The 20,397-nt window shown below is 36.4% G+C and overlaps 1 protein-coding gene across 1 annotated transcript in view; it reads right to left on the bottom strand.

Moving 5' to 3' along the window:
• The window catches only part of GRM8 (glutamate metabotropic receptor 8), a gene marked incomplete at both ends in the record, with an annotated part of 534,899 nt that overhangs the window by 56,524 nt on the left and 457,978 nt on the right, over positions 1-20,397 (bottom strand). Inside the window, one exon of the mRNA XM_083366022.1 lies at positions 2,214-3,149. Within this exon, the coding sequence (XP_083222148.1) occupies positions 2,214-3,149 (936 nt within the window). The remainder of the gene's footprint in view (positions 1-2,213; positions 3,150-20,397) is intronic.

The following is a 20,397-nucleotide window of genomic DNA, read 5'->3' as shown; positions in this document are numbered from 1 at the left end:
AGATTCCCCCGCACATGCGTGCTAGTCGTTTCCAACTCTAGGGGCCGGTGCTCATCTCCGTTTCAAAGCCGAAGAGCCAGCGCTTGTCCGAGGACGTCTCTGTGGTCATGTGGCCAGTATGACTAGATGCCAAAGGCGCACGTAATGCTGTTACCTTCCCACCGTAGTGGTACCTATTTTTCTACTTGAATTTTTACGTGCTTTTGAACTGCTAGGTTGGCAGAAGCTGGGACAAGTAACAGGCACTCACTCTGTTATGTGGCACTCGGGATTCGACCTGCCAAACTGCCGACCATCTGATTGACAAGCTCAGCGTCCTAACCCAGTTCATGTTTAAAATGCTATAAATATTTCTATTGTTTCATTGATATTGATTAGTGTATGTGTTTGTGTGTGTGTTGAACTTAGATGTAAGGGCACATTAAAGTTATATAAAAAGAAAAAAAAATTCAGCCCTACCAGCAGACAGGACGTCATGAGCAGAATTTGATTTTAGAATTTAGATTGGAGAGTTTTATATTCAAGATTTAACCATGTTTTTCATAATTGTTGATGATGATGTACTATATTTCTAATTTATGGATTGTTCAATGAACCACTCTTTACAGGTTGACCCATTATATTAAGCTATAACACACAGCTTCCAATTTACAAAGATTCACAGCTATGCTAGACTAAAACTACATAAAACCATATTATGGCACATATAATACTTATAAGCCTAGTCAGCCTTCTCTACCAAATTGCTTTACATATCTGAGCGAACCATTTGCATAGGTTAAATATCCATAAGACGGTGTAACCTAGTATATAAATTTGAAGACTTTTATTGGGAATAAAATTAGCAAGAGACTATACTGGTAAATGTAGCCTCAGAATTTACCATGTAAAAGAGGCATTCACTGTTATATTACACTTTTTTGTCATAATGTAGTTCATAGGTCCTCACCTTTCAGTAATAACCAACAAAGGTTAATATACCTTTTGAAAAGTCAAACTTGTAAAAAACTATTGAACACTGTCCATAATAAAAGACAAATCATTGCTGATAGCACAGTGCTGAAACTGAAGGAATTCCCAACAGGCTGGATGGAGTATGAACTTGTTGAACAAATGACATGAAAATTTGAGTTACATACAAGGGAAATTACCTTGCACAAAAGATAATAGAATTGGGGGTCATTCAATGACATTGAATAACCTTAAGTTCAAGCTAAAGATAATGTAAATATATAAACAGCATACAATTATATCTAGAATTCACAACCATGAAGAAAGTAGAGGTTATTAATGTAGATTTTTGGAAGCATTCTGTAAAATGATGCAATCCAGATTTATCAAAAGCTATCAGTCATCTACTGCACTGAATATGCTGGTACCTTCTACAGAAAAAAGGTGCTGAAAACAGCCAACTTCCTATACAACTTCAAGCATAGTCATATGCTTGAACCAGTTTAATTACACTTATCAATATATATAGGAAAAGGACTGGCAGACACAGGGGGAGAATAAAAAGAGGAATCACTACATAGCTAGAAACAAATTAAATCCAACACCCTTCAACTGCTGTTGACCCTTATCTAACTCTAACCAAATGCTGGCCATTAATTGAGAATATTCCTGTATATAGGCTTTTAGCAGTAAAACAGCTAAATTTAACCTCCATGTGTGAACCTAGTCTTTCATGCATTACAACATATTATGCATCACAGAGATTGTATTCTGTACACAAAAATATTTATATTCTATTGAATATGAAGCCTGGCTTAATGTTCTGCTTGTCCCATCATTCAAAGGAGCAATTTCTGAATATACAGGACCAAGCCAACAATTTTCAAGAATCAGTTATATTCAAATGCTGATTCTTCTCAGACTTTTGCAAAGCCTGTCTGCCATACTATTGCAAAACTAGTTTTTTTTTTACTTTCTTACTCATTTTCCTCTAAATTATATAATTTGTAAGTGTTTCATAGAGCAAATTGGTTGATACTGTATTTTGGGTTTTCAAATATTGGTAGGGTTTGTTTTGGCAGTTGAGTGTGTAAAAATTGCATGCATACACACAAAGAGACACTCTTTGAAATTGGATTCAGTATGAGTAGTAACTTTTGAATTTAACTATCCAAATGAAATAGCTGAAAAATGATTTAATTTTTTCAATAGGTCAAAATAAAACAAAACATTGGCTTGAGAAAGATTACTTGTTTACTCACCTTCTCTGCTGATTGTGCCGTTCCAAAAAAGATTGGGATAAAAGCTAACCAAATGATACAGGTGGTATACATGGTAAATCCAATTGGTTTTGCTTCGTTGAAGGTCTCTGGAACGCCTCTTGTTTTAATAGCATATACAGTACATGTTACCATTAAGAGAATACTGTATCCAAGAGAACAAATGAGTGATAGATCTGAGATGTCACATTTGAGAATCCCACGGGCATTTTCAGGATCCACAGTCCTCTGCTCTCCATAATCTACTATGGTATGTGGAGGATCAATAGCAAACCAAATGAAAACTCCTATAAGCTGTATGGATATGAGGCTGAAGGTAATCACCAGTTGGGAACCTGGGCTGATGAACTTTGGAGCAGTGACTGATTTTTTCCCTTGCTCAAATATTCGATGGATCCGGTTTGTTTTGGTGAGCAAGGCTGCATAACTGAAGCACATTCCAAGTCCTAGAAAGATCCGTCGAAAAGAGCAGATGGCAGTGTCTGGACTTGCAATCATTAAAAAAGTGATAGCATAACAGAGAAAAATTCCAGTCAAGAGGACATAGCTTAGTTCACGCCCTGAGGCCCTGACAATCGGGGTGTCGTTGTGGCGGACAAATGTCACAATGACAAAGGTGGTTGCAATGATGCCAAGTATTGCTATGAAGACAGGCACAATTGCCCATGGGGAATGCCACTCCAGTTTGATGATGGGAATGAGTTGGCAGTCTGTGCGGTTGGTGCTTGGTTTCTTATCAAAGGGACACATTTCACAGGTGACCTCATCCACTTGGTAGTGATATCCTTCACAGCGCTCACAATGCCAACAGCAAGCTACTCCCTTAACCATCTTCTTCCTTTCCCCAGGTTTGCAGGGTATACTACAGACTGAAGCGGGGTGAGTTCGTTCTTTGATATCCCACTGCATATCTTCTACCTATGGTTATATATATCAAGAAGAAAAAAATTAATGACCCTTTCATCTTCTATTTATAATATCTCTAATCTTGGCCATAGGTTTCTTGTGAATCACCTTGTTTTGACAATACAAATACATTTTATTTTCATAAGAAACCCCCTTTTTCTCTGATACTGATTTTATGAAACTGTTAAATGATTGGGCATAATAAATCATTTGTGCCTTGAGCTTGATGAGTGTCATTAGTTTCTATTTACCTCTTTACTGCTGACCAAATTGATGCCTGTGAAAAGATTTATCCGCTCTTAAGCTCTAGTCTGAAGCAAAGGCATCCTATAAAAAGGAATTTATGAGCTAATCACATGCAAATATAGTTCTCAAACATTTAATTAGAAAATAATGGCATATGGGTTTGGAATTAATTTATATCATAATGTAAGGACATCCTGCATTAATCTAGGAGAGAACAAGAAGTTTTATTTCTGAGAAGTAAAAATATGAAGCAAGGAAATATTTTATTTTGGATCCGCCTCAGGTTGCTTTGCTTGTTATCTTCTACCATCTACAAAATTATTTGTTTACTGTATTTGCTTTTTTTCCCCTCATCAAATTTCTCTGAGTGGCTTACAACAAAACAGTGACACAGAATAAAAGCTTAAACATCAATCCACTACAGACAAATAAAGTAATATTCCTGATCATTCACCTCATTGATTCACTAATTACCACCAGTCCTATCATGCCTCTCTAAGCTCTCTAGGAAAACATTATCTTTACACTGCTCTGAACAGGAAGAAGGAAGCTAAGAAAGCTTATTTCTGCTGTAGATTCCCGCTCTTTAAAGATTTTAGGTGAGTAAAGGAATCCTCTGCATTCTCTCCCAGCTTGCATGAATCAGGCAGGCTGAGTCTTCCCACTGCAGGCAATCCTTGAAGGCCATGTTATAAAAGACTTCCTAGCTGATAAAGAGAATTTTGAACTATATCTGGAAAAATATATAAGCCAGCACATGGCTTTAGAAGGTTAGATAGCCTTTTGAATTCTGATGGGCTTTTGATTTTGTACACACTAATTTGTTGTAGGGATCTCAGTGGTTCTGTAGATCAACTGATCTTTTCAAGAAAAGGGCTGTAGGAATCTAGCGCTATAGTAGTAACAACAAACTTTGCATGAGTCAATCCATCCATTTTTAAACTACATCCTTCATAATTTCTGTCCTTTGACTGAAACAACTGTAACTGGAATATAAAGCATTTGGAAAGTCCCTGTTTGATAATGCCCATGTTAGTGTTACATGAGAGTGACAAGTACCACTTAGAAATGATCAGACATGAAGTTCATTGAGTGTTTCTTTTTAATTACAGAGTTGTTTGGAAATGGAGAAAACTATACACAGCATTCCATCTTTAAACATTTTAGAGATATAGTGATATAAATAAATACTTAAATCATTTTACAGAACTATAATAAATATACCAGCAGACAACTTTTCATCAAAGATTAATTAATTTACATTAATTACACTATTAATACAGTGCTAGATTACTTAGAGTACTACATTTTACTTTGGCATTCACAGTACCAACAAGGGAAGTAAATTACAAAACAACTCTGTCTTTTTTTTTGTAGATAGATAAATCAATCTACATAAGCCATTGAGCATGTGTTGCAATGCCACTATTGTACACTTTTTTGTTGTTTTGATGAAACTGTCAGATTCTGCAGACTTCTCTGATTATTTTCTTCCTGTGGTGCAATTATAGGATGTTACTTGCCTATGACTTCATTTAAGCTTTTTAAACTACTGCTTCTATGATTTTTAGCAGAAATATTAATTCTTTCAAAAAGAAATAAATTAGAGAAAGGAAACATGTCCCACTCAAGGTGCTGCTGAGCTACATTGTCTATATATTGTAGCAGTATGGCCAGTGAAAGCTATACTTTAGCAACATCAAAGGATTACACATCCTTTACCTATTTCAGGTTCATAGACAAATGAATCATATCACATGGGACCAACCCTCAAGTGTTTAAGAAACCTCTTTGCCAGTAAAATGGAGAGGCATTTGAAACATCAGTTTTCTTGGTGCTTATGAATGGAGGAGAAGAAGAAGAAGAAGAAGAAGAAGAAGAAGAAGAAGAAGAAGAAGAAGAAGAAGAAGAAGAAGAAGAAGAAGAAGAAGAAGAAGAAGAAGAAGAAGAAGAAGAAAACAGAGAATGAGGTGGCTGGATGGAGTCACTGAAGCAGTAGGCATGAGCCGAAATGGACTCCAGAAGATGGTAGAGGACAGGAAGGCCTGGAGGAACGTTGTCCATGGGGTCGTAATGGGTTGGATACGACTTTGCAACTAACAACAACAATGAATGGTCAGCTTAGTCTGACTCCATAAATGTCTTCTAGAAGAGACAAGGCAATGTTCTTCAAACACAAGGCATGCACGTTTAATTCAATGAGTTCAATTTTACCTGTGCTTTATTAAACTTAAAAATACTATTGGTAGAGATGGGCGAGTCATTGAACACAACTGAAAGAGAACACAACTATTATTTTTTGAGTCAATCCAGAATCAAATCAGCACTTAAAACCCACCATATTATTTTGCAACTATAAGAAATGATCCCTCATTGTGAGAGCTGGGAATTACAGTATCACAAATTAGCAACCAAACAGGGAAACTACTGTTACTCCCAATGTTATTATTATTCTTTTAGAACAACATGGAAAATTTCACCTGCACAGAGGCATCTTTCTGCTGAGTTGCCCCAGGCTGCTCTTTAGTTAAAAAGTCTTCTGAAAGAAGTTTAACAGTGACCCACTACAAAAGATCAATTTGCCTCAAGGTTTGGTTCACTAGTGTGTTTTTTCCTCCCTTTAGTGCTCTCAAAGGGCCAGTTGACCTAGTAAATTATCTTCCGTCAAACAATTTTTATTGTTTTGGGAAAAAATAGTCAAGGGATGGTATGAAATGAATGGATGAGAAACTTCAAAACAATAGGATGTCTATTAATCCATCATTTTAAAGATATGAAACAATGTTCACTGTCTCTATTAGTAATACAGTAATAGGTTTTTGATTAGACCCACACTCTTCAGAATTTTAATTAAAAAACTCTCCATACAATCTAATGTAATACTTTATATGCATCAATAATATGGTATAGAATCTTAATGGCTGACTAATTAATTGAGTAATTATCCTTTAGAAAACTTTAAGGATTTGACATAAGCAAAATAGCCATACTGCAAAAGTCCAAGTGAAAGTTTAAAGCAATGTATTCTAATTTGGCAACTTTAAGCTATGGTCCTCAGCCAGACCAGTATATATAACATAAGATAACATAACATAATGAGAGGTGATGAGATTTGACATAATGTAATATGTAATGATGTAATGATAGGATAGAAAAATGTGGGTTAGACAGTATCACCACCAGATGGATTCATAACTGGCTGACCAACCACACTCAGCGTGTGGTCCTCAATGGAACTGCGTCTACATGAAGGGAAGTATGCAGTGGGGTACCCCAAGGCTCTGTTTTAGGCCCAGTACTCTTCAAAATCTTAATCAATGATTTGGATGAGAGGATAGATGGGGAACTCATAGAATTTGCAGATGACACCAAGCTGGCAGGAATAGCCAACACTCCAGAAGATAGGCTTAAAATACAGAAGGAACTTGACAAACTTGAACATTGGGTGCTATCTAACAAAATGAAATTCAGTGGTGAAAAAACTAAGGTTCTACATTTAGGCAAGAAAAACCAAATGCACAGATATAGTATAGGTGATACCTTGCTCAATAGTAGTAATTGTGAGAGGGATCTCAGAGTCCTAGTGGACAGTCACTTAAATATGAGCCAGCAGTGTACTGCAGCTGCCAAAAAAACCCAACACAGTGCTAAGCTGCATTAACATCCAGTTTTGGTCACTACAATGTAAAAAAGATGTTGAGACTCTAGAAAGAGTACAGAGAAGAGCAACAAAGATGGTCAGCTAAAACATATAAAGAATGTTTGCTGGATGGTTTAGTGAAGAGAAGGACTAGGGATGATATGATAGTAGTGTTCGAATATCTCAGGTATTGCCACAAGGAAGATGGAGTCAAGCTATTCTCCAAAGCACCTGAGGGCCGGACAAGAAGCAATGGATGGAAGCTATTCAAGGAGAGAAGCAACCTAGAACTAAGAAGAAATTTCCTGACAGTTAGAACTATTAATCAGTGGAGCAACTTGCCTCCAGAAGTTGTGAATGCTCCAACACTAGAGGTTTTTAAGAAGAGACTGGACAACCATTTGTCTGAAATGGTATAGGGTTTCCTGTCTGAGCAGGTGGTTGGACTAGAAGACCTCCAAGGTCCCTTTCAACTCTGCTATTCTATTCTATTCTATTCTATTCTATTCTATTCTATTCTATTCTATTCTATTCTATTCTATTCTATTCTATTCTATTCTATTCTGCTCTATTTTTATTTATTTATCATTTTTCTCAGTTTTGGGGAGCAGAAATTGTTCTATGCAAAATAATAAGCAACTGACAATGTGCATTGTTTTCCTACTTTCTTTCTCTAATACATATTGTACTAGAGAAAACCAATGTACATTCCTTTATTGTCAGTTTCTCCAAATATGCCCTGATTTTGAAGCATTTCATTTAAGTTATTGTTTTTGTTAGCAGTTTTCTCCCAAGCTCTATTTCTTTTTGACAAATCTATTTAAGAGGGAGGGAGGGAGGGAGGCTGCTTCCGGTTTACGCGTGTGGCACTTTCGGACATGCAAAAAGACCTCTCTCCCTGCTGTCCAATCCTTCTTCATTGGAGGACCCTGAAAAGGGTCGAAATTCGCCTTGGAGGGGTGACCACTGCAAGGAAACCCTCCCTGTTATTGCAGAAGGGCAGCAGCCCTCCACTTGAATCCAGAGGAGCTCCTTTGGCCTGAAGAAGATCGGCCTTCAAGATGGCCAATCATTAAGCCGTTCCCTGCTGAAAGCCAAAAGCACCATCTAGCACAATGAAGCAATCTGGAGGACCTGAGTGAGATCTTAACTTTCTTATCCCCCTGTTTACCTTCCTGTGGGACTTTTCCAAAAATTTCCTCCCCCTTTTTTTTGAAAAAAAAATGGCATTTGTATACTTGGGGATTAATATTTCAAGCCTTAAAGCATTGAAGAAGAAAAAACTGATTAAGCAAAGAAATTAAGCAATCTTCCTTCTACTTATTAAAAAACTCCTATTTTTGGTGTGGATCTACTACCCTATTTTCTGTTTAAGATGTGAATTAAGGAAAAAAGAATGGACTAATTATACAAAAGTTTTATATTAATTTGAAAAAAAGAACTTTACGACTTATTCTACCTGCCATTGATGACATCTTGTGGCTAAACCTGGAATAGTAACTAAACCTTATGTCTATTGTGTGAGCTGACTGAATAGCAGAGCTATCCTTGGCACTATCTTTAAAGATAAGTGTGGGAACACCTGGCACTGAAAACAACCTTTAGGAACATTGGAGGTGGAAAATTATTGACTCCTATTAAAATAGCCTCCATGGAAGACTTAGCTGTAAACACCAACAAAATGGATGACTATATCCCACCACTTAATTAAAAACTGATATTAGACACAATCTTGGCAATAATTGAGCAAATTAAAGCCAAACTGCATGATAAACCTAACAACTCAAAGCCACCAAATCAAACTTTGACCTTAAATGATGAACTGACAACCCCAAAACAAATAGAAGAATTGGAAATTAACATCAAAATAGGAGACTTCAAAAAGCAACAAATGCAGCCTACAGAGAACCTTGAAGTCCAAACTCTAACTCCAACTACAAAACTTACAATTCAAAAAACAACAATTCCTTAATCAAAGTAATATTAAGAGCGAAGATATCAAAGGCCTTCAAATACAGTAAGTTGAGGATTTAGCTAATCAAATGATAACAACATCAGCTACTACTTTCTACCTAAGCCAGATGGAAATGGATGAAGAAAAAGACCAGACTGAATTAATGACAATTATATTACATCAAACATTAAAAACTGAGTTATTAAAGCAATATTTCAATGACTATAAAGGGACACCTGCTTTGCAAAATTGTCTTTTGGATAGTCACCTCGGATCCAAATAGGAGGTGGAGGAAGAAAGGGAGACACATTTAAGAATTTAAAGGCACTAAGATGGAAGCCTGATTGGTACAAAAGGAAGGCAAGAGTTAGATTTAAAAAAAATAGATTTGTCTCTTTTTTGGGATTTGTAAGGACAGAGATTTAAAAATCTCTTTTGATGGAATAAGTTAAGGTAAAGTTTCCCCCGCACATGCGTGCTAGTCATTTCCAATGCTAGGGGTCAGTGCTCATCTCCATTTCAAAGCCAAAGAGCCAGCGCTTGTCTGAGGACGTCTCCGTGGTCATGTGGCCAGCATGACTAGACACCAAAGGCGCACGGAACGCTGTTACCTTCCCACCGTAGTGGTCCCTATTTTTCTACTTGCATTTTCACGTGCTTTCAAACTGCTAAGTAGGCAGAAGCTGGGACGAATAACAGGCACATATATAAGTGTTTGTGTTTGTTAGGTATTTTAGAATACCTTGCTAGGCCCCAAACATGGGACAAATCTTATTGCCTGTTTCAGCCTAACCCAAGGCCATCCACAGGCTGTAGTTACAACAGTGACAGCTCATATTTGTGTATTTTTTTGATTGCTAACAAAGAATTAAAGGGAGACTAATATGGCCATTTCACATATACATACATACATACATACATACATACACACACACACACACACACACACACACATAAATATATATATAAACTGGTTTATATTTAGGTTTTAGATCTTTAAAGGAAAACAAAATTAAGCTTCTAGAAGATACTTTTGAACTATATTATAGAATCTAGAATTTTATATACAAAAGATAGTATTTTAATAATAGTTGAACAGTTAAGACAAAAATATCTTTTTAATAATTGTTGATTTGTTAAGATGAAATCTAGACTTTAATGGTAAAACATGAGAATGTTTTGTAATGAGAATGTAAGGTTTGTAGACAAGAGAATTATACTTTATTGAAATAGGGAATTGTGGGTTACCCAAAAATTAAGCTTTCTTTCATATATTGTAGGCTATTCTAGAATATTTTATTGCAATTAGATAAAATTTAAAAACAGGATATTTATATGTCTTAGTGAACATGTTGAAAATGTTGTTAATTGACTAGGTTACAACTAGAAATGTATTAACTTGACTACCGTAGATTCCAGCGTATAAGAGTACTTTTTAACCCATGAAAATCTTCTCAAAAGTCAGGGGTCGTCTTATACACCGGGTGCTGAAAATTTAGGGACAGGGCTGTCTGGAAAACCTGAAGCGGATCTCCCATTTAGTCTGCGCAGGGAAAGCAGGACCAATTGGAGAAGAAGCTGCAGTCTGTGATTTTTTACAGGCTGGGGTCTGGGCATCTTTCCTTCTAAAGTTGAAGAGCAGCTGTAGTATATCCCAACTTGAAAGGCAGGTGGGGAAGGCAGCAGCCAGAGCAGTGGCTTAGATCTAAGGACACATTTGACTCAGGAACTGGGCGGGCTGGCTGGAAAACCTGGAGCTGATCTCCCATTTGGTCTTTTTTTAAAAAAATCCCATTTATATCCTGCCCTTCTCCGAAGACTCAGGGTGGCTTACAATTTAAAGCACAAATCAATGTGCTTAGCAATAGCCTTCATTCTGTGTATATGCCTGTTTATTAGGGCTTTCACCCCCCCCCCCCCAAGCAGCATTATTAGAAAGTCAGCTTATTGCCCCCAACAATCTGGGTCCTCATTTTACCTACCTTGGAAGGATGGAAAGCTGAGTCAACCTTGAGCCTGGTGGGATGCGAACCTGCACTAATTGCAGGCAGCTGGTGTTACTTAAGGCTCTGCACAGGGAAAGCTTTAGAGTGAATTAGGAAAAGTGAAAAAGTGAATTAGGAAAATAGGGAACGGTTGCTGGAATTGGGTATGTGTAGTTTAACGAAGAGAAGGGTGAGATGATAGCAGTGCTCCAATATCTCAGGGGCTGCCACAAAGAAGAGGGAGCCAAGCTATTCTCCAAAACACCTGAAAGCAGGACAAGAAGCAATGGATGGAAACTAGTCAAGGAGAGAAGCAACCTAGAACTAAGGAGAAACTTCCTGACAGTTAGAACAATTAACCAGTGGAACAACCTGCCTCCAGAAGTGGTGAATGCTCCAACATTGGAAGTTTTTAAGAAGAGACTGGACAGCCATTTGTCTGAAATGGTATAGGGTTTCCTGCCTTAGCAGGGGGTTGGACTAGATGACCTCCAAGGTCCCCTCCAACTTATTATTATTATTATTATTATTATTATTATTATTATTATTATTATTATTATTATTATTGTTATTACTACTACTATTACTATTATTATTATTATTATAGTTTAATCCACTTGCACTGTTTTATGTTTACATGTTTGATGACAAACAGCCTTATGTTTATAAGTGACAGTTTTCCTACTAAGCACCTGCATGTCATAAGCATTTGAATTAAAGTTACCATATTAAAATCAAATCTGATGTTTTTTTTATTTGGTGTGCATTGGAAGAGGGGTAGTCTTATACAGCGAGTATAGCCCAAACCCTATAATTTAACAGGAAATGTAGGGGGTCGTCTTATACGCCCAGTCATCTTATACGCCGTAAAATACGCTATTTTGACTATGTGATAACTAAGGGAATCAGAGAGGGAATTCCTGAACTATTTACAACTTGTTATTTGTTATTTTGACTACCCAACCACCGTATTGCTTCACAAATACATGTATATGTAAATATTAAAAAATCAATAAAACTTGTATATAAAAAAGAGGGAGGGAGGGAGTAAAAAGGGAGGAAGGAAGGAAGGAGAAAGAAAAGAAAGAAAAGCAAAAAGAAAAGAAAGAAAGAAAGAAAGAAAGAAAGAAAGAAAGAAAGAAAGAAAGAAAGAAAGAAAGATAGATAATCCTGTTACTGATGGAAAAATAAATCAAGGCCAAATTTCTTTTACATTACTAACATTATTCTTTTTTTAGTTGTAAAAGGGGGATGGGATCAATAGCTAAACAGGAGAAAGAGAACACCAGAAACCAGGCAATTATTTTGGTTGTTCCATTGTGCGATTGGGAATAATATGCATTTAATCTTCCACTAGGCAGTATTTCACAAAATTTCATCCAACTATTTTCACTGCACTTAAAGAATGGCTCTCAGAATGTTTGCAATTGTTAAATACACTTTGAAATATCCCACAGGTTACAAAATACATTGGCTGCAAAGGCAATAAATCCTCATTTCAAGAAGGTTGGATGTAATGATTCATGTAATATTTTTTCATTTCAGTGCCTCTGACAAATAAACTACATAACACATAATTCATATTATGACATGGTATAAATGTTGAAAAAATAGCCTGGGTGAAGATGATTACTTTTAATTTTTGCAAATAAAGGCTTCTGTCAGCCTTAGGCTTTTAGGTCTTGGAAGGATTAAAGAAGAAACCGTGGAATGTGAAAATAAGAATTAGGAATTTGTAATGCCAGTGACTATATTTGGATATATTGCATTACTATGTTAAATTTAGGGACGTGGTGGCTCAGTGGGTTAGGATGCTGAGCTTGTCGATCTGAAGGTTGGCAGTTTGGCGGGTCGAATCCCAAGTGCCGCATAACAGAGTGAGTGCCTGTCACTCGTCCCAGCTTCTGCCAACCTAGCAGTTTGAAAGCACGTAAAAATGCAAGTAGACAAATAGGGACCACTATGGTGGGAAGGTAACAGCGTTCCGTGCGCCTTTGTTGTCTAGTCATGCCACATGACCACGGAGACGTCCTCGGACAAGTGCTGGCTCTTCGGCTTTGAAACGGAGATGAGCATCGCCCCCTAGAGTCGGAAATGACTAGCATACATGTGCGGGGGAACCTTTACCTTTACCTATGTTAAATTTATACAAACATATGAACTCAGAAGTGTTCTCTTCTGTCTTCATGGTGTTAGTTTTGTATATAAGAATATTTTATTTTACATTTGAAAATGCAGTCGAATAGTATTTTTGTGCAAGAGCAGAGTATTCTCATAGCATTATCACATGCTGTTGGGGAAAAAATTTTTTGTTCTACTTCATTTGTTGGGTGGGCCCACATAAGGAAATCTAGAAGTAATGCTGATTAGTGAAGCTATTGGTGATCATGGTGGGACAGCCTTTATCTTTGTAGCCTTGAGAGGTCTGGTGAGCAGAAGGAGAGAGTGCGTTCCCCTTATTAACTCATTGCTTATCTTTCCCTTATCAACATCACTGTTGATTGGAGTAAAAGCCCATCCAACAAGTGATCACATGTTCACTCATGGCAACTCAGACCAATTGAGATGATGCAACAAAGGCATAAAATTTACTCTTATTTCTGGCCCTGGATGCTGAGCTTGTCAGCTCAGGTTTGAGACCTGAGCACAGCGTGATGGGATGACCCTAGCATTTCAGAAGCATTCAAATGCGAGTAGATAAATAGGTACTACTTTGGTGGGAAGTTAACAGTGTTCTATGTGCCTTGGTTTATAGTCTTGCTGGCCACATGACCACGGAAGTGTCTTTGGACAACGCTGCCTGCCTGGGCTAAGAAGCAGAGATAAGTGCCACCACCTAGAGTCAGACATGACTGGACAGGAGAAATCTTTAGCTTTGCCTTCTATTTAGTAAAACAAAACCTACAATATCCATGATTAATTGATTTTAATGTCACATCTATTTTTGCACTTAGTTGTGATGAATGCAGGTTTCAATGAAGAGTTTTAACTATGCTCATATTTACTGGACTGTCTTAAATTTATTTCAGAAAACTATGTGGATTTACAACCTTTCTGGATATATTTGATTGCTGCTTCCTTCCATTGTTTTACCCTGTTTTTACTACTACATCAACATTAGTTCAATATCCAAAGAATGGATATCAAGAACCACCTTAAACCATGTTTTAAAATATGTTTCTGGTGTAAAACTTTCTTATCATTTAAAACAGCATAACCATTATCATCTAAATGTTTATTTTGGTTTAGAGTTTATATAATTTATTCTAAGTTAAGATCTGAAAACTCTTAACATAAACATGAAGCAAAGATCCCATGCCAATTAACAAGAAGAATAAGTGGGTCAACACAGACCTGCTAAATTAAGTGTGCTGTCTGATCTTTAATGACACCAGTAATCATTCATTTTGTGAAAACTAAACTAACAACAGGGCATGGTGTCAGCATGTATGGCATAAAGACTAATGAGCTCATTCACCTTCTGGGCTGCTATATTACTATTAAATTGATTAGTAGCATGGTCCATGTATTGAAATAACAAGCAATCTGATGGATTTATCTGAACTTTTGATTAGATTGTTCTATGATGAACAGCACACTTTCAGCTTCTTGTTGTTACTTTTGACTGGGTGAAAAATGCTAATATGTTTTGTTCTATGGATTTCAGTAGGACAAATACAGATTAGATTTTACCCCTGCTTCTTTTGAAATAGAAGGGAAACTCCAGTGACAGGAAAGAGTGGAGTTTATTTCTGTCTGTTCTCCTTTAAGTTCTCTATGCTATCCAGAATTTGTTCTGTGAGTCTGGAAAAAGGGTCACATCCAGAATAGTGGAGGAGATATAGCTTTATACTATAGAGGGAAAAGGAAATCAGAAGTTCATTGTCTTCCTTTATGCTTCAGTAGTTTTCTAAATGAAACTACATGTCCCATTCTTAGAAAAAGCTATGAGTAGCCCAGGCACTCATCTATCAGCTGGCTGGCTGCATCCTGTACCTTCAGATCAGGCCCTGCAACTTCACTTAACCAAGTGTTATATGTCACTACTGCTTCTATTATGAGTAGGTGTTACATGGTCATGCTTCAAGGTCTCCTTCATTAAAGAATATATGTGCTATGTCCTGATTTATCTATTCATAAGTGAGTGAACAATGCATTTGGGGAAAGCATCTCATGCATTTAAAGAAATATTCATTGCACTTTGACCAAAACATTTCTAAAATTATGTTGGAATGCTTACACTAAAGCAAATGTAATTTATTATATGAATCTAAAAAGATCATTGGATTCACTGTGTAATACAGGTTTTATGTCTTGGGAGATGCATGAAGATACATACTGAAACTGCAAATATTTAATGGGACTATAGATAGAAAACAAGTCAAGGGCAACCAATCCATCAGAAAGTAAGGAAAGCTAGAAATAAAAACTGTCAAGATTCTAGATTGACAGTCAGTTTCATTACTGCCAAGGTTTATAAGAATGGTCCCATTCCTCCAGTTGATGGAAGTCTGCTGATTGAAAATCAGTTGTAACGTATTTGCTTTCTAAAGTCCTATCCGGAGACCTCTGTGGTATCAGTCACATGCTTCATATGTTATGCATATAAATTAAATGCGTGCACACTTATTTATTGTGTTCATATACCTCCAGATATAACCAAAATTACTCCCAGTAGTTTACTATGTAAAAAGGGAGTAAAAACATAAAAAGCCAGAAACACAGGATATTTTTTCTTCTTCTGTTCAATCATGTCTGATTCTATTTGAACAAATCCCTGCAATTTTCTTTTTGCAGAAATAGCTTGCCATTGCATGCTTCCTAGGACTGAAAGTGACTTGTGCAATCTCACCTAGCTGGCTCTGGGTCAGCAGTGAGTCTAGAAATCATGGTCTCCCAATTTCTAGCCTAATGCCTTAACACCAAACTGGCTCTCACTAGAAGGATGTAAGAAATCAGAAAGACATAAAGAACTGAAATGATGAATAAGACTAATCACTCAAAATCAAAATAATTCTTGTTACCAAATCTCAGTAAAAAGATGTAAAAAAAACCATTTTTATTCACTTTCTTGTATTACACAGTGAATTATTTTATTCAGTTCCAAACCCATATGTATGAGCAAATATGCTGACCATTTGGTATGTGATACTATTAATAGAAGATAGATATGTATCTCCACTTCACATTATTTCATATTCAATTTTTATTCAATTTTATGTTCTTTTTTTTGCGAGTTTGACATGTCTGTTCTTTTTTTAAAAAAATTTTTTATTAAATTTATTATTTAAAAACATTGGACACAGTACCAGCGGGCTGACAAACCTTTTTGTCTACAATGTTCAAATATATATATATATACATGTATATATGTACATCAAAGAGACACTTAGATACACTTAAGTTACAAATCAGTGAAATAACAGAATATTTAAGACAATGAGCTAGTCTGTAAAACCTATTAAAGACCTTTCTTTTTATCCCTCCAAAGATACAATTTGTTCCAAATTCTATAATAGTCTGATTGATCTTTATTCTTTAGTTCCAAAGTTAGTTTGTCCATTTCTGCGCAATCCCAAATTTTCCTAATAACCTCTTTTTCTCCTGGGATCTCATTCTTTTTCCATTTTTGCGCAAATGACATTCTAGCTGCTGTGATAATATGGATCATTAAATATAGCACATCTTTAGGATATTTCTCTTTCGTAATTCCCAACAAGAAAAGTTCTGGACTAAACTCAATATCTTGTTTCAATATTTCTTTCAGCCAAATCCAAATCATTCTCCAAATTTTTTGTGTTTTACTGCAAGACCACCACGTATGGAAGTATGTGCCTATCTCTTCAGAGCACTTCCAACATTTGGGAGATGCTGTTGTATACATTTTTGCTAGACGGGCTGGGGGAAGATGCCATCGATAAAACATTTTAAATAAATTTTCTTTATACGATGAGGCCAGTGTTATCCTTTTATTTCTGTCCCAAATTGTTTGCCAAGTACCTAAGTCAATGTTATGTCCTAAATTGTTAGCCCAGATCAACATGGGAACCTTCACTTGCTCTTCAAACAGCTTATATCCCAAAAGCAATTTATATAAATTCCTTATTTGTTTAGTCTGGTCCCAATAATATTTTGTCCAATGCTGTTTCAGAGGTATATATCCCCCATTCATTTTTATCCTTCCTAAATCTTGATTGGATTTGTAAGTAGGCCCACCAATCGAGTTTTATACCTTGTAATTCTAGTTCATTCCTAAGTTTCAATTCCCCCTCTTCATTCAGAATATCCTTGTATGAAATTATGTTACCCAAATCAAATAGATTTGGGTAAACAATCGCTTCAAGGGTGGATAGCCAGACTGGTACTTTAGTGTAATTGTGAGATCTAATTTTTTTTCCAGGTATTAAGTAACGCTTGCCTGATCCGATGTTTTTGAAAATGTGAGAAAAGACCTTGTTTCTCCGTCCATAGGAAAGCATGCCAGCCATATTGCAAATTGTGACCCTCTAAAGTTAATAGTCTTCTATTTCTCAAGATTACCCATTCTCTAATCCAACTGAGAGCCGCGGCATGGTAATATAATTCCCAGTCTGGCAATCCAAAACCCCCATTTTCCTTCGTGTCCTGTAAATATTTCAATTTAATTCTTGGTTTTTTCCCCTGCCAAACAAAATTTAATGATAATTTATTCAAATTTCGAAAAAATTTAGAATCGAGTTGTATTGGGATATTCTGAAACAGAAACAGGATTTTAGGCAGAATATTCATCTTAATGACAGCAATTCTTCCCAATAATGAGAGTTTTAGATTTCCCCCATCTTTCCAGATCACTACATTATCATAATTATCTTTTTTGAGTGAGGTGCATCTAGCCGTAATATTAATCCCTAGATATTTTATTTTCTTGACTATTTCTATATCCATGATTCCAGCCAGATTTTCTTTTTGTTTATTGGTCATATTTTTAACAATCATCTTGGTCTTATTTCTATTTATTCGCAGTCCGGCAACCTCACCATATTTAGATAGTTCTTCCAATAGATTTGGTCCCGTCTGACATGGATCCTCCATAATAAAAACCAGATCGTCCGCGAAAGCTTGAAGTTTAAAGGTTTCCTTTTTAATGGTTAATCCTTTTATCTTTGGGTCGTTTCTTATAATTCTCGTTAATACTTCAAGTGTCAATATAAACAGCAATGGTGATAAGGGGCAGCCCTTTTGAATTTGAAACTTCCTAGATGCTTCCCCATTAATAATTATTTTTGCTTCCTGGTTGTCATAAATTGCCCTAATTATATTTATAAATTTTTCACCCATATTCATGAAGCTAAGTTGTTGGTGCAAAAAAGACCATTTAACATTATCAAATGCCTTTTGGGCGTCTAAAAAAAGTAATGCCATCTGTTGTCCACTATGTAATTCATAGTACTCCAGCGTATCTAATATTATTCTAATGTGCTTAGTGTGTCTCTTAGCGAGAAAACCATTCTGGTCTGCGTGTATGAAATCGTTCAGAAATCGTTTCAATCGTTCCGCTATAATTGATGTAAATATCTTATAGTCCGAATTAAGAAGTGATATGGGTCTATAATTTTGGATTAATGTATGGTCCGCATTATCTTTCGGGATAAAGGTTATGTTTGCCTCCGACCAAGATTTAGGCATTCTTGTGCCTTCTAATACTGCGTTAAATACCTCCACTAGGGGTTGTGCTAAGATATTTTGTAGTTCTTTATAGATTTCTGACGGGAGACCGTCAGGGCCCGATGCTTTATTGTTCTTTTGTGCATTGATAGCTTTTATCACCTCAGATAGCCGAATTTCCTCGTTTAGCATATTTCTGGTATCTTCTCTGACCTTGGGTAGTTTGGCTTTTTGAAAATATTCCTCCATTTTCTCCACACTTGCCTGGCTATCTTCTTTGTATAAACGCTCATAAAATTCCTGGGCTATGATTTTTTTTTTCTTCCTGGTGGAATATTCTCCCTTCCTCATCTCGTAGTTCGCGAATCCAGTTTTTCCCCTTTTGTTTTCCCAATTTATATGCGAGCCAACGGCCCGGTTTATTTGCATTTTCAAAAACATTTTGTTTCGTGTTTCTCAGTTGTTGTGCTAATTTCTCTTTGTCTAAAATATTAAGCTTGTGCTTAATCAGATCCATAGATTGCTTGATATTCTCTTTTTGTGGATCTTGTTGGAGTATAACTTCTAAACTCTTATATTCCCCTTCTAATCATTCCCGTTGTTGTCTTTTCCCCTTGTTTTTGTATACCATGTATGCCCTCGCTACCCCTCTCATCATTGCCTTGGCTGTATCCCAATTGTTTTGTACTGAGGTGTCTATAGCTTTATTTTCCTTAAAGAAAAAACTTAGTTCTCTCTCCATCTTAGATTTGAATTCGTCTTCTTTTAAAATTGCTCTTTGTAGCGTCCATCTGGGTATTTTTTTGGAACCTTTCCAGTTAAGTTTAATAGGATTGTGATCTGCCCAAGTACCTGTCGCTATATGCACCTCATCTATTTCAGAACTAATTTCTTTCGTCATCCATACCATGTCTATTCTAGACCATGAGCTGTGTCGATGGAGTAATATGTATATTGTCTAGCCTTACGATTTCTTTCCCTCCAGACATCTTGGATATTTAGGTCATTAGCCAAGTTGAGAAAAGATCTCGGTAGAGTTCTTCTCTTCTTTTTCCTAAGCGTCTTACCCATATAATCCAAATTTATATCTAGGATAGCATTAAAGTCTCCTATTAAACAGATCTCCTCATAATCAATGCTACATATCTTATTGTGAAGTGTTTTAAAAAATTGTTCTTGGTTATGATTTGGGGCATATATCTCTACCATCATGACCTTCCTGTGATTTATTACAACCTCGACTATCAGTATTCTACCCTCTTTATCGTTATAGATTTGTTTTGCTATCAATTTTGGGTTTACATATAATGCCACTCCTCTCTTTTTCTTGTGTCGGTCTAAGGAAACGAATAGGTTCCCTATTTTTGGTTGTACTAACAAATATTTTTGTTGTTCCTTTATATGGACTTCTTGTATTGCCACGATATCCAATTGTTGGTGAATAAGCCTATTAAAAAATTTCCGCCTTTTCACTGGCGAATTCAGTCCATTAATATTCACAGACATAATACTACACTCACCTCCCTTCATCTTACTTATTTCTGGTTTTTGTGGATCTCGTGATTCGGGGCTCTCTCTCTTCCTTGTCTCTGGCTCCATGTTTCTCTGTTAACTCTCCAGATTTGTTCCTTCTATCCTCTGTTGCTAAGACCTTCCCATCCATTGCCACTCGTATTGTATCTCTTTCTCTTACCTCCCTTCCATCTTGATCTTCTAAATCTACTTCCTCTTGGCTATGGAAGTAGAGTTTGTAAAAATCTTCTGCCTTCTCTATCGTGTCCAGTCTATGCC

The sequence above is a fragment of the Vipera ursinii genome (genome assembly GCF_947247035.1).
Source record: "Vipera ursinii genome assembly, chromosome: 6".
NCBI lineage: Eukaryota > Metazoa > Chordata > Lepidosauria > Squamata > Viperidae > Vipera > Vipera ursinii.
The sequence above is the reverse complement of the archived record's forward strand: the minus strand, read 5'-3'. Positions and strand labels throughout refer to the sequence as shown.